The sequence below is a fragment of the Phyllobates terribilis genome, unplaced genomic scaffold, assembly GCF_046119375.1.
Source record: "Phyllobates terribilis strain yellow unplaced genomic scaffold, ASM4611937v1 Scaffold_5__5_contigs__length_657084704, whole genome shotgun sequence".
Taxonomy (NCBI): Eukaryota; Metazoa; Chordata; class Amphibia; order Anura; family Dendrobatidae; genus Phyllobates; species Phyllobates terribilis.
The window spans coordinates 527,032,204-527,045,714 of NW_027362765.1; the positions used below are offsets into that span (position 1 = coordinate 527,032,204).

Below are 13,511 nucleotides of genomic sequence, written 5' to 3' on the forward strand. Positions count from 1 at the left end.
TGCACACTGCTCATGACTGGAAGCCATCTTCTGAATTTCTGATCATGCGCAGTGTGCGCCTCTGAAGCTGGGACGTGTACACCTAGACTCAGAGATGCAGTGACGCTGCCGAAATGAGCGGTGGGCATGTGCGACACTTACATAAGCAGGCGATGACGCTGCTCATGCAAATTATGTTATCACGCCCACAGGGGGGTGATAACATGAAAAGAGGGCTGACTAGTATGGGGAAACTAACGCCCCCAACGACTAATCAAAGCCCTAATTAGCATTGCAAACGGGGACATAATAAATGCTTTTTTTTTACCTTGTTTTCACTCAATTACATTTTTCAGGGCTGGTTAGGCAGGGAATTTACTCATACATAGGTGAATGCTTCTGGGTTGGAGGGCATGGGGGACCTGACAGGTTTCCTTTAAATATGTATTTTAAGAATAAACGAAGGTCACAGCTTAGAAATATACTCTTCAACATTGAAATTGTAACACCAAGAAGGAAAAGTCAAGTAATTATGGAAATCACAGGATGGATAGGCATGTAAAAGCACAGCAGGCAGCATCCTAAATGGGTGATAGCTAATCAAGGTATAAATTATTCTGCCATATACTAAAAAACAACGTTTCAACCTATGCTAGGTCTTTATCAAGTATAAAGATGTGATGACGGTGGGTGTGGACCCACTGCGGCTCTGGCCGGGCTTAACCTGGAGGGACGTGACTAAGTGGCTACCTGGTCTTCACTAGAGCCTCTGATGGTGAGGATAGGCTTGAGCCGCAGGAAAGCCACCAGGTGCCACTCCAAGGCAGTGACCGGAACTACAGCAGCTGACCAAGGGGTCAAGGCAGGATATGGGGTACAGAGGGCACAGGCATAGAAGTAGTCAGACAGTTCTAGGTCATGGCAGGCTGCACAGGTTCAGGATACAAAGCTGAGATAAGGAGCGGAGCGGTCAGACAGAATGGGTAAACAAGCCAGGTCGGTAACGGGAGAGATAAACAGGAAAACACTTAAACAGGATACTTGAAGCGGACTGCAACCTAGAATCTAAGCTCAGGCATGGACTGGATGGAGGAGCTGTCTAATATATCCCCTGCTGGCAGGGGATAGGCCATAGAACCAGAACTCTGCAGCACTCAGCAGGGTTAAATTCCTGCAAAGTCTGGCTCCGCCTCCCTATAGCCAGGTGGAAACCGCAGGAAGATACTAGGACTGCTGCATGAGGCAACTCAGGGAGACAGCCTGACACGAGGAGAAGCAGAGTGGAGACTGCAGTGAGTAGGACGGCACTGAGATGGTGTGTGAGTTACCGGGGTGACAAAAGGATAGACATGTCAATGATATGTAAATTATAAAAAAATGGAAACCAAATTTTCAAAACATCTTAATTTATTCAGTATTGAGTATGAGTCTCATACGCAGAAATCCCCGCATGGTTGTATTAGGAATTTTCTGCCGTGCTGAATGCACTTGGGCAATTCATCAAGATTCGCTGCTGGCAGCTCCCTTTGCAATTAACGACCAAAGTCCCAAATGTGGCAAATGTGAGACAAGTCCGGAAACATTTTAGGCGATGGTAGAACGTTTAGGCCACACAGGCTGCTCACAGTAGCATGAGGAAAATGCGGCCTGGTGTTGTCGAATTGAAAAACGGTTTCTGGAACACTGGAGAAATGGCCGTAGCACTGGTTACACAACCGAATCAATGTAACGCCAAGCTGTCAGTGTGCCAGGAATTATGACTAAAGGAATCTAGCTGCCGTACATTAGGCCACCCCACACCATAATCTTGGAAGTAATATTCATGTGACGTGTAGAAGGTTAGGTGTAGAAGGTGACGTGTTGAAGGCTTCATCTTAATCGCTTCTCTAACTTTCATTTCTGCTGTAAATCTAACCTACTTTTCCAAGTGATAACATTCTGCATGTTATCATGGCATTTTAGAAGATACGACAGGAAAAATATTGTTTCCCTCATCCAAAATATGTACAGCATTGAGATAGCAATTTTTGTTTGTGGCACAATAACATAACCCAATGTGAAAATAACCCCGGGAATGCCGGCATTCTTAGTGCAAGCTCAGTGCATATAAGAAGTGAGGCTGAGAGTCTGCACAAGCCCGAGTTCTTCTGTTATACACCCCCCCACCTCCTAATTCCTATGTGATGGTGTTCCTGGGAGGAGCGAGCTCAGGCTGAGAGCAGAGGGCTGCAACAGGGATCCCGCCTCTACTTGCACATCTGTATCCAGCTAGAGAAGACAATACCAGAAGAGAGGGGTACCCCAGTATTGAAGAGGGGAGAGTCAGGAGAGAAGCAGCCTCACATCAGGGAGGGAGGAAACCCTTCTCCCACTGCAATCTGCCTTTAGTAGAGCTGTGAGTAGATTCCCTCTTGTAATCCTCTGTCTCAGCCCTGCATGTAGAAATAACTGTCTCTTACTCTTATACCAATGTTACCAAGTCTTTGTGCCTCCCGCAGTCTGTGCCTGTCTGACCCTTTCCCCCCATGATTCAGTCTTCCAATGAATGCCTATGTGCTTAGTATATGTCTGTAGTAACACACAACCTGTTGCTGTGCATTTTTCAATGTGCTACCCCTAATCTCAGTCATTTCTATTATAGGGTTTTTTTTTTCAAAGAGCAAATAATCATCTGCTTTATAAACTAAAAGCAAGAACATTAGTCTCGACCATGCAGCAATCACAACCAAGGTAGGAGAAAATCACACTCAGTACTGTATTATTAATATGGAGAATTACCGATGACCACTACACGGGTGGATGTTAGCTCTCTGGATTACAGTTGACGGCTATGAAACCATCCATAATTTATTATTTCTATCATTGAACCGTGTATGGTTTGCATACAGGTAAGCATAAATGTCACGGTCTAGGTGACCTCCCCAGACCTTGGTGTATTAGGATGGTGGACCAATGTCTGTAACATCTAATAATACATAACCCCGCTGACTCTACTGACACATCATTTTCCATTATAGTCTCAGTCTGAAACTTCAGTGTTTTCCAACTCATCGAACTTTTACACCGTCCCATTACCGTTGTAAATCATGACCTCCTTTCGATGCTTTGCCAACTCCAAGTTCCTCATCCATTATCTTAAATGCTTCTGCTGACAGTGTTAATAGGGGGATTTCCTCCAGACACCAATTAGGGTGGGAATTCTGGAAGCAAATATTGAATGCATACTGGTTATATGCTCCTGATTAACAATTTTGAAGCATGAGAAAATAGTTTGGCAGATTGAAAGCTCAGAAATAAGTTGGGAACAATAGCACAGAGCTTAGCCGGCACATTTATATTCAATGCATGTAAAGGAATTTGATTCAAATAAGGGTCCTTAGACCCAAAGAAAGTGTGAAGTTGGATAAACTATGCTAAATTATGCACTCCTTTGTAGGACGCATACAGATATGTTATTTGTATCTAGACGCTATTGTTACTTGCTGGTAAGGCATTCTTTTTCTCAGATGTTGGTTAAAATAACACTGGTGTGAAGCGTAACCCTTCTCCCCAGAGACGTTGTACCATTACCTCATTTCTTTGGGTTTTTTCCTGTGGCTATTGGTAATTGGAGAGGTCTCTGAGAAATCTGCACATGCTCAGCAAATCTGAGTATATTTGGGAACGTAACATTTCCTGAAAATATTTTTGGCCAGGAGCTTATGCTTTCCTGAAATGCCGTCCAAGTCCATCTGAGCTGTGTGTTAGTTTGCGGATTTCATTTTTGGAAGCAGTTAGATTATTAAGGTGAATTCTTCAGAGAAGGATGTACATTACAGTACAAGGAGGATTTTTATAGGAGGATTATGCTTTAAGTGTTGTATATGTAGGATAGACAGACAGACAAACAGACGGACAGATAGATTGATAGAAAAGAGATAACATAGCGCAACTCCAGGGAAAAAACAAAATTGATCTTTTCGATGCAAACATGCATACACATACTTGTTTCTGCTGCCACAGAACAAGATAATTTACGATTTAAAGGGAACCTGTCAGGTTGGATAAGGCAATTACCCTGCGGCTATAGAGATAATCTGCAGGTTAATAGCTTGATGGAGGTGCCCGGTCACAGTACTAAAAGTGCGGAGAAAATGTATTTTATTTCTCATGGGAATCGCCGGCTTTCAGTCATGCAGACGTGCCCAGAAAGGTTACATTAAAGTGAACCTGTCACCAAGGAAATGCAATGCGATCTGCGGTCACCATGTTATATAGAAGGAGGAGGTGAGCAGAATGATATGTGATTTTGTGAGAAAAGATTCAGTATAACCTGTGATTTATTCATTTATACCTCTGTTCTTTCTGGGATTTCCAGTCCAGTGGGCGGTCCTATCAATGACTGACACTTATTTCTGTATGCACACTTATATAAAGATAGCTGTCAGTTATTGATAGCGCTGCCCACTGGACCAAAAACCCAGAAAGAGCAGCGAATTAAATGATGAAAATCCAGGTTATACCTAATCTTTTCTCACAACACTATACATCAATCTGCTGAGCTCCCTCTGCTTTATAACATGATGCCTGCAGATTATACTGCATTTTCATGGTGACAGGTTTCCTTTAAACTGTGAGCAGCAGCTGGAACATCTGGAACACCTCAGAACTTTGATTGACAGCTGGCTCTGCACAGATGCACTGCTGAGTGAGTTGTCAGTCAGTGCCGGGGCGCACATACAGCTGCCGCTCACAGTACAGTGAGTGATGACTGTAGCCACCCCAGACACGTCCCTATGACGGAAAGCCTGGAGCTCCCGGGAGGAATAAAGTTCATTTTATCCCGGGTGCCGCACTTTCAGTACAGAAGTTGGACACCTTCTTAATGCCAATAACCTGCAGATTAACCCCATATCTGCAGGGTAACAGCGTTATCTGACCTGACAGGTTCCCTTTAAGTCTAGAAGTCAGAACATTGGAAAGTTTATCATAATACTTTGCAACTGTGTTACATGTCTGCCATTGACTCCATCCTTTATCATGTATACCCGTTTATTGCAAAATGTATTTGGTTGAGCTTTGCAGTACAATTGAAGCTGCAGTTTCCTGATGTATACTGGTCAGTATTTCTTATAAATAGGGATGGACACTGACAGCATCACAGCCTAAACTGTGTATGAATTCTCTCTCTTCAATGCCAACAAAACTGCTAAAAGGAACATACATGCCTCCAACCAGTGTCGGACTGGGGTGCCAAGGGCCCATCAATAACCAACTCCATGGCCCTGCTTTTCAACTACACTCAATTGTGACATTATCCTCAATCACAAATTTATATAATAATTATCTGGGTAGATTGGTAAATTAATAAGATGCCGCCTTTGTCTGTACATAGTGATTCAAGCATATTGTGCCAAGTACTGCTCATATAAGAGGGTGGTGGCCCACTCGTTCATGGGGGTCCACAGGAGGATTCTCCTGTTCTTCTGTGGGCCAGTCCAAGCCTGCCTCCAACACACTGTACACATGCTGTCCATATACTGGTCAAATGTGAAACATACACCATTTTTTCACCACCAATTCTTCAGATGTACTCTGGACATATACATCACTCTCATGATGCACATGTGTCTTCTACTCACTGGATCCATGGATACATGCACAACCATCACGCTGAACCAATGAGCATGTGTCACCAATACTCTGAACATGTGGTGTATATCTGCACCCATAACCAATGTACATGCTGCACATGGACCACTAACACATTGAACAAATGATGTGCAAGTGCCATTCATGCATCAAATGCACAAACATAGGACACATGCCACACATGCACTGCTCATAGATATCACACACGTACAAGGCCTATTCTCACACCACTCACACATGCCATATACTGCACTAAACATCAAAACCGAATCCCAACAGGTTGCAATATAGCCCCACTCTAAGTTGTTAAACCCTGCCACTTCAACATTAAACCACAACCCTTTGGACAATGATAAAATAGTGTTCTACATAATTCAGTCCCCTGTTTAAAGGGGTTGTCCAGTCTTGGGGCTCAAGTCTTCAGTCACTCTATGAAACTGCAGATTTATGAATCCTCACAGCGTGCATTGTGCATGCTGTCAGGATTCTCCAGTGCCGGGAGCGGCGGGGGCGCATGACCAGAAGTACGCTCAATACAAGTGATACACGTCTAGTCGGAATGTGGCCGGAAGTATGCAAATCGCATACTTGCAGTGACATGACCGCCGGCTCCCAGCACCAGAGAATCCTGACAGTACATACACTGTACGCTGTGAGGATTCACAATTTAGTAGTCAGAGTGACAGCAGACTTCGGGACCAAGCCTTGACAATCATTTTAAAACTCCCATGCACATAAGATTAAAGTTGGTGAAAGTGAACGATTTCAACCTAAATGATTGTTTGACAGCTAAACACTTAGGAACAGTATGTCCACCTCTGTTTCTCAATGTAGGGTGGCCCCCAAAAATGTACACTACATGAAAAATATCTGTATAAAAGCTTTATTGCTAGATGTATATAGACAACAAAGGATAGTTGTAAGCCATGTATGACTTCTGCAATCACATTAGGGGCTCAAAGCGTTCACCATTAGCATCCAGACACTTCTGATTTTAGTTAACTACTGCATGAACTTTAGTTACAGTCTCCACAGGGATTGCACTACATGACACTCCAATTTCTTTGTCTCTCCTGATGGCGACACGGGGGATCTAGCAATCATGCAACTGAATACATTTTTAGAGACAACATAATACTACATATTGCCGCCATAATTCAATTTCGATTTAAAAAAAAGTAATAAATAACCACTACTGAAGTGTCTATCCATTTTTGTGGGCCACCCTGTATATACTTCTTAATGTTACAAGACTGATGATCAGATTCATTTCCAAGTCTTTGATTGCTAGGTCTTGGTTTATCGTACACAGGTCTACCTTTTTTAGTTTTTGTAAGGAAAAAGAGGAACAAAAAGTTTTGTCTCTCTTCTATGTCTAGAATCTGTTCTCCCAAAAAAAAATAGAGAAGAAATGAAAAAAAAAAAAAAAATGTTGAGCAAAGCTGGTCCAATAGTACTTTACTATATTTTGCACGTAAATGCAAAATAAATAGAATGCCTAATATATGTCAATGACAATCGTAGACACAGACATCTGTACAAATGGCTTCTTAGCTTGTTTGAAGATTATCTCAACACAATCATCACTGGTGAAGATTTTATAAGTGCACACTTGTTTTTCCATTTTGGGAATAACCCGTTAAGTTTCAGTACGTGTGTAATACCTTTCTTCACAGGTGGATATTGTCTGGAAACACTTAGAAAAAAAAATCAATTTTGTAATTTACTGTTTATTACAATTTTCAGCCATTCTTGAGATATTAATACTTTTACAGCTCGTTTACAGCTTATTTACAGTTTATTGTTTACAGCTCGTTGCCTAGGAGACCGACCACCGTTATCTATCTTGTAACAACTGCACTGAAGCTGGCTGGGATTAGGAGGAACAGCGATTCTGGACAGCTTCAAAACAGTTCTTACGTGGAAAAGAGCTTGTAAGCACTACGCATGTTCTATTTTTTATTTTACTATTTTGCAGTGGTGGTCGGTCTCCAAGGCAAAGAGCTGTAAACAAAAGAAAAAATGTTGAAAATTAAAGAAAGGCTGAAAATTGTAAAATAAAAAACCCCAGTAAATTGGAAAATTACTTGTATTTACAAGCACTGTCTGACCTACCCGTTTATGAAGATGGCAATAGCCTGTGATTGAAGCCCATTGCTTTAATCTTCATTTACCCACTTTAGGCCTATTGAAAAAATTAAAAATAGGTTTTGTCACACTGCTGCATGATGTGCAGGTGCTGTATGCGATCTTTGGGCCCGGTTCATCAAGAATGGAGTTGGTCATGCCGTTCTTGATGAGGGGACATGCTGGAGTCAAACGTTCTTGATTAATTAACAGGTTCGCTAGAAATCTTACTCTAGTCAGGTACTGGAGTGAGATTTCTAGCGTAGGAATGTCATGGATTAGACGAGCTGTGGTGTTCCTCTCCCGTCCCATCTCTTGAGGAGATCTATGTCCTGCCCATATCATTTTGATATTAAGAACAATTTCAATTTCTCTGCAATGACATTGGATCACAGATATCAAGGTATCATTTCATTCAGCTTTCCATGATCTACATGCCCATGTAGACAGTTTAGGAGGGGTGATCCTACTGACAGATTCCCTTTAAATTTGAAACAACTTTTGCAGTCAGTTTTTATTAATAACTTCCACAGCTCATGTGCAAATCTTTGTGTCTCCATGGTAACATGGTCATTTAGTAGGTTCGCTTCCATTCACATCTATGTTCTTATTTCTGTTCCTATATAGGAGCAGAAATGCAAAAATAATCTAAGTGCTAGACACTAGATGGATCTCATTGATTATAATGGATCCATCAAGTTTTCATTATGGTGTCTGACATTTTACAGGACAAAATGCCAACAGCACTCTGCATTATTTTGCCAGTATTTTTAGCCCGACCCCATAATGGAGAATAAGCTCAAACAGTAGAGGACAGATAAAAAGGCGCACATCTTCTGGATGAGACTATGCAGGCTTGTTTGTTACATACAGATACATTGATCTTTATAGGTGCTGTAGACATAAAATGATATATTTAGATTTTAGAAACATTGGTTATGAACAGAGATGAGCGTATCCGAACTGTAAAGTTCAGGGTTCGTACAGGACACCTAGTGCCCGTTGCTGGAATCCAAACACAGACTTCTGGAAGTCCGTTTTAGTGTTCAGAGTTCTGGGAGAACAGAGAAGAGAGAGAGTCTCACCTTCTTTAGGCAGTCCCCTAGCCCTTACTATGACAATTTTGCAGCATCTAAATTTCTGGGCCCCATTGACTTATATGGGGTTCGGGTTCTCATTCAATTTCGGGTAGAGTTCTGGTACCCGAACCGAACTTTGGACTAAAAATCGGTCGAACTTGAGGAACCCGAACATCCACGGGTCATCCCTAGTTATGAGGGTAGAGATAGAGGATGTCCGTTCCAAAATTAGGAGCCCTGCACGCATATATAAATGGAGAAATAGGCTTTTAATGTGATTAGTGTGCTGTTTATGTCATTTCTAGTTAAGCTAAATATTTCTACTACAAAAGACGCAATTTGTATACAGATCACTTCCCTCTGAGTAAACTGTGGATGATAGATGTGGGTGATCTGATCTGATATGAGGGCACATGTGCCCCTCATCTGAGGCTGCGGCATTGGCAGTTAGGACCGTTTCCTCTTTGGCTTCATGTGATCTTCTTTCCCTTCCACCGCCCGCTGGTTCCTATGTACATACATTACGAGGACCTCTCAGTACTCCTAACATACTTTAGTAAATACTTGTGAAATAGCATTGTGTCTTAAAACTCTGCACTGTGCTATTTCTCTGCTCCTTCTCATGGAAATGTATCTTAGGGGAACGAATAAGAATGCAGTTATTAATTTACGCAACAACATAACACAGCATGACATGCTCCAGAAATTATACTTTATGAAGAATGCAAGCATTTACTAAAACCAACATGTATGTAGTAGAGACTTCTCCTCTAAGGCCACATTCCCAAGATGAGCTTTTTGTGAGTTTTGATGTTGCAAAATTTCTGCACCTGTAAATTAGGTTACCTTTGCCATATGGTTACAGAGGTACAGGATTTTTATTTTGTACTAATTGTGAATGGCCTTTTCTAAGAGGGTGTTGCTCATAGTGTAATAATGCAGAACACCCAAAGAACACTCCCCAGAGAATCCTATGAACCAACTTGGTAAACTATACAAATTAAATTTAATAAAAATCCCCATATCTCTGAATCGATTACCAAAAAAGCAAAAAGCGGAATACTCAGAGAAGCAGCGGTAATAAATCAAGAGAAAAGACTGGCCACTTTTGAACTTTTGACAAGTCCTCATTAAGTTGCTCCAAAAGGTGTGTCAAATTTATCTTCCATCATGAGCCACTGTTATAAATTTTGTGCATTTAAAGACTGTCTTGGGTCAATTATGCAAATCACACTCTGATCAGAGTGTGACCATAGAGTGCTCTGATTCTCTCGGATGAGGAGTCGATGGCGAAAACAATGTCTCCATCTTCTCCATTCTATCCGTCAGTTGAAATCGAACTGCACTCAGATGTCATTCGAGTGCAGTCCGAACTTTTCCACTTTATGCACAGGCCCATAGACTAACATTAGTCCAAGTGCAATCCGATGTTTTGTCAGATCGCACTAGGACCGAAAACATGGTAGTCTGCACCTGCCCTAATGCTTAAGCTTTCGTGGTCTAATAATTATTCAATATTAGAAAATCTGCTCCAATCCCTGTTCGGAAACCTGCCTTTGAGAAGGAAGGATAGTCCACGCGGGATAACCTCTTTAATATAGCGACAATAACAACTGTTTGTTCCTGGGGCTTTATTTGTTGTAATAAATTGCATTTTATAAAAAATAAAATAATAAAGTTTGCTTCCGGAGATTACTGTATTTACAATCCCCGCTGTCCTCCCAGCTGCGCCTTTGTGTTGCAGCATAATTCTTGGCTGCAGGTCGGGATGTGGAGCTGTGGAAGTAAATCCATCCAGGTGTAAAGATTAGGATGTGTGAACATGACTCATAGCAATACTGCTCTCATCTACACATTCACCCTTTCTGCTTTTATCTCTGCCTGTGTACAGCAATGAGAAAACTAGCAGAATCATTTACAGTACATGGTTGCTTATGGGTTAAGCTCAGAGGTAGCTATAGGGGGTGCAGTCAAACCCATACCCTTGTGTCTACCAGGGTCAGAACAGTAGACAATGGTATTTTAAAGGGCTGAGTTGCCATTGTCATTGGTGATGGAGGGCTGGACTTTAACAAAATTCAGTCTGGGTCCTAGTGGCTTACATTACACCTCTAAGGGCTCAGGTTCACACCACTGATTGCTGATTGAAGAGGCAGCGGAGGTAAAGTGGCCTCAGTTTGTACAGATATACCAGTCCATTGACATGGTTATATACAGGTGCATCTCACTAAATTAGAATATCATCAAAAAGTTAATTTAGTTCAATTCTTTAATACAAAAAGTGAAACTCATATATAGAGTCATTACAAACAGAGTGATCTATTTCAAGTGTTTATTTCTGTTAATGTTGATGATTATGGCTTACAGCCAATGAAAACACAAAAGTCATTATCTCAGTAAATTAGAATACTTTATAACAACAGCATGAAAAATGTTTTTAAAATCCGGAATGTTGGCCTACTGAAATGTATTTTCAGTAAATGCAGTCAGAACTTGGTCGGGGCTCCTTTTGCATCAGTTACTGCATCAGTGCGGCGTGGCATGGAGACGATCAGCCTGTGGCACTGCTGAGGTGTTATGGAAGCCCAGGTTGCTTTGATAGGAGCTTTCAGCTTGTCTGCATTGTTGGGTCTGGTGTCTCTCATCTTCCTCTTGACAATACCCCATAGATTCTCTATGGGGTTAAGGTCAGGCGAGTTTGCTGGCCAATCAAGCACAGTGATACTGTTGTTTGTAAACCAGGTATTGGTACTTTTGGCAGTGTGGACAGGTACCAAGTCCTGCTGGAGAATGACATTTCCATCTCCAAAAAGCTTGTCAGCAGAGGGAAGCATGAAGTGCTCTAAAATTTCCTGGTAGACGGCTGCGCTGACATTGATCTTGATAAAACACAGTGGACCTACACCAGCAGATGACATGGCTCCCCAAACCATCATTGATTGTGGAAACTTCTCACTAGACCTCAAGCAGCTTGGATTTTGGCCTCTCCCCTCTTCCTCCAGACTCTGGGACCTTGATTTCCAAATGAAAATTGGAACTCTGGGACCTTGTGGAGTGTGTCAATGACTGCCTTCTGGACATCTGTCAAGTCAGCAGTCTTCCCCATGATTGTGCAGCCTACTGAAACAGACTAAGGGACTTTTTAAATGCTTAGGAAGCCTTTGCAGGTGTTTTTTGTTAATTAGTTTAATTTATTGAGATAATGACTTTTGTGTTTTCATTGGCTGTAACCCATAATCATCAACATTAACAGATATAAACACTTACAATAGATCACTCTGTTTGTAATGACTCTATATAATATATGAGTTTCACTTTTTGCATCGAAAAACTGAAATAAATTAACTTTTTGATGATATTCTAATGTAGTGAGATGCACCTGTATACATAAAGCTGCATCCTATGGCCTATATAGCCTATATATTCTATATATATATATACATATATATATATATTTATATATACTGTATATATGTATCTATATATATATATATATATATAAATATATGTCTATAATATAACTGGGGATGCGTGTCTCTGTCTGAAGCCTCGATAGACTGCGCAGGCGCGACGCGCAGTCTGGCTCCAGACAGAATCACGCATCCAGCCATTACAGGTAAGAGGAGTGTGTATGGCGGCGGAGATCGCGGTATGCGTAAACACTGAACACATACCACGATCTCCGGCGCCATACTTACATACTTACCTGACCAGGAGGAGCACTCCTCCCCCGGCCTCCGGCAGAACAGGACACAGCAGCGCTGAAGCACAGACAAGAAAGGTGATTAGAACTGTTTATTTTTTTGTATGTGTGTACAGTGTGAAAGGGATGAGGGGGCCATACATACCAGGATTGGGGGTTGAGGGGGCCACACATACCAGGATTGGGAGTGAGGGGGCCACACATACCAGGATTGGGGTCTGAGGGGGCAACACATACCAGGATTGGAGGGTGAGGGGGCCACACATACCAGGATTGTGGGGTGAGGGGATCATGCATACCAGGATGAGGGGTACCACACATACCAGGATTGGGGGGGTGATGGGACCATGCATACCAGGATTGTGGGGTGAGAGGACCATGCATACCAGGATTGGGGGTGAGGGGTACCACACATACCAGGATTTGGGGATGAGGGGACCATACATACCAGGATTTGGGGGTGAGGGGTACCACACATACCAGGATTGGGGGGTGAGGGGACCATGCATACCAAGATTGGGGGTGAGGGGTACCACACATACCAGGATTGGGGGGTGAGGGGACCATGCATACCAGGATTGGGGGGTGAGGGGTACCACACATACCAGGATTGGGGGGTGAGGGGACCATGCATACCAGGATTGGGGGTGAGAGGTACCACACATACCAGGATTGGGGGGTGAGGGGTACCACACATACCAGGATTAGGGGGTGAGGGGATTATGCATACCAGGATGAGGGGTACCACACATACCATTATTGGGGGATGAGAGGCCCATGCATACCAGGATTGGAGGGGTGAGGGGACCATGCATACCAGGATTAGGGGGTGAGGGGACCATGCATACCAGGATTGGGGGGTGAGGGGACCATGCATACCAGGATTGGGGGGTGAAGGGTGCCTTGCATACCAGAATAGGGATGAGGGGTACCATACATACCAGGATAGGAATGCGGAGTACCATGCATACCAGGATGAGGGATGGGGTGCC

The 13,511-nt window shown here is 42.6% G+C and overlaps 1 protein-coding gene across 1 annotated transcript in view; it reads left to right on the forward strand.

The window, feature by feature from the left end:
* The first annotated feature begins 2,170 nt into the window (after nucleotides 1-2,170).
* PALD1 (phosphatase domain containing paladin 1) overlaps nucleotides 2,171-13,511 on the forward strand; it is a 354,590-nt gene continuing 343,249 nt past the window's right edge. The window contains exons 1-2 of the mRNA XM_073685734.1: nucleotides 2,171-2,374; nucleotides 2,621-2,709. Coding sequence (XP_073541835.1) covers nucleotides 2,690-2,709 — 20 coding nt within the window. The 5' untranslated portion in view covers nucleotides 2,171-2,374; nucleotides 2,621-2,689. The remainder of the gene's footprint in view (nucleotides 2,375-2,620; nucleotides 2,710-13,511) is intronic.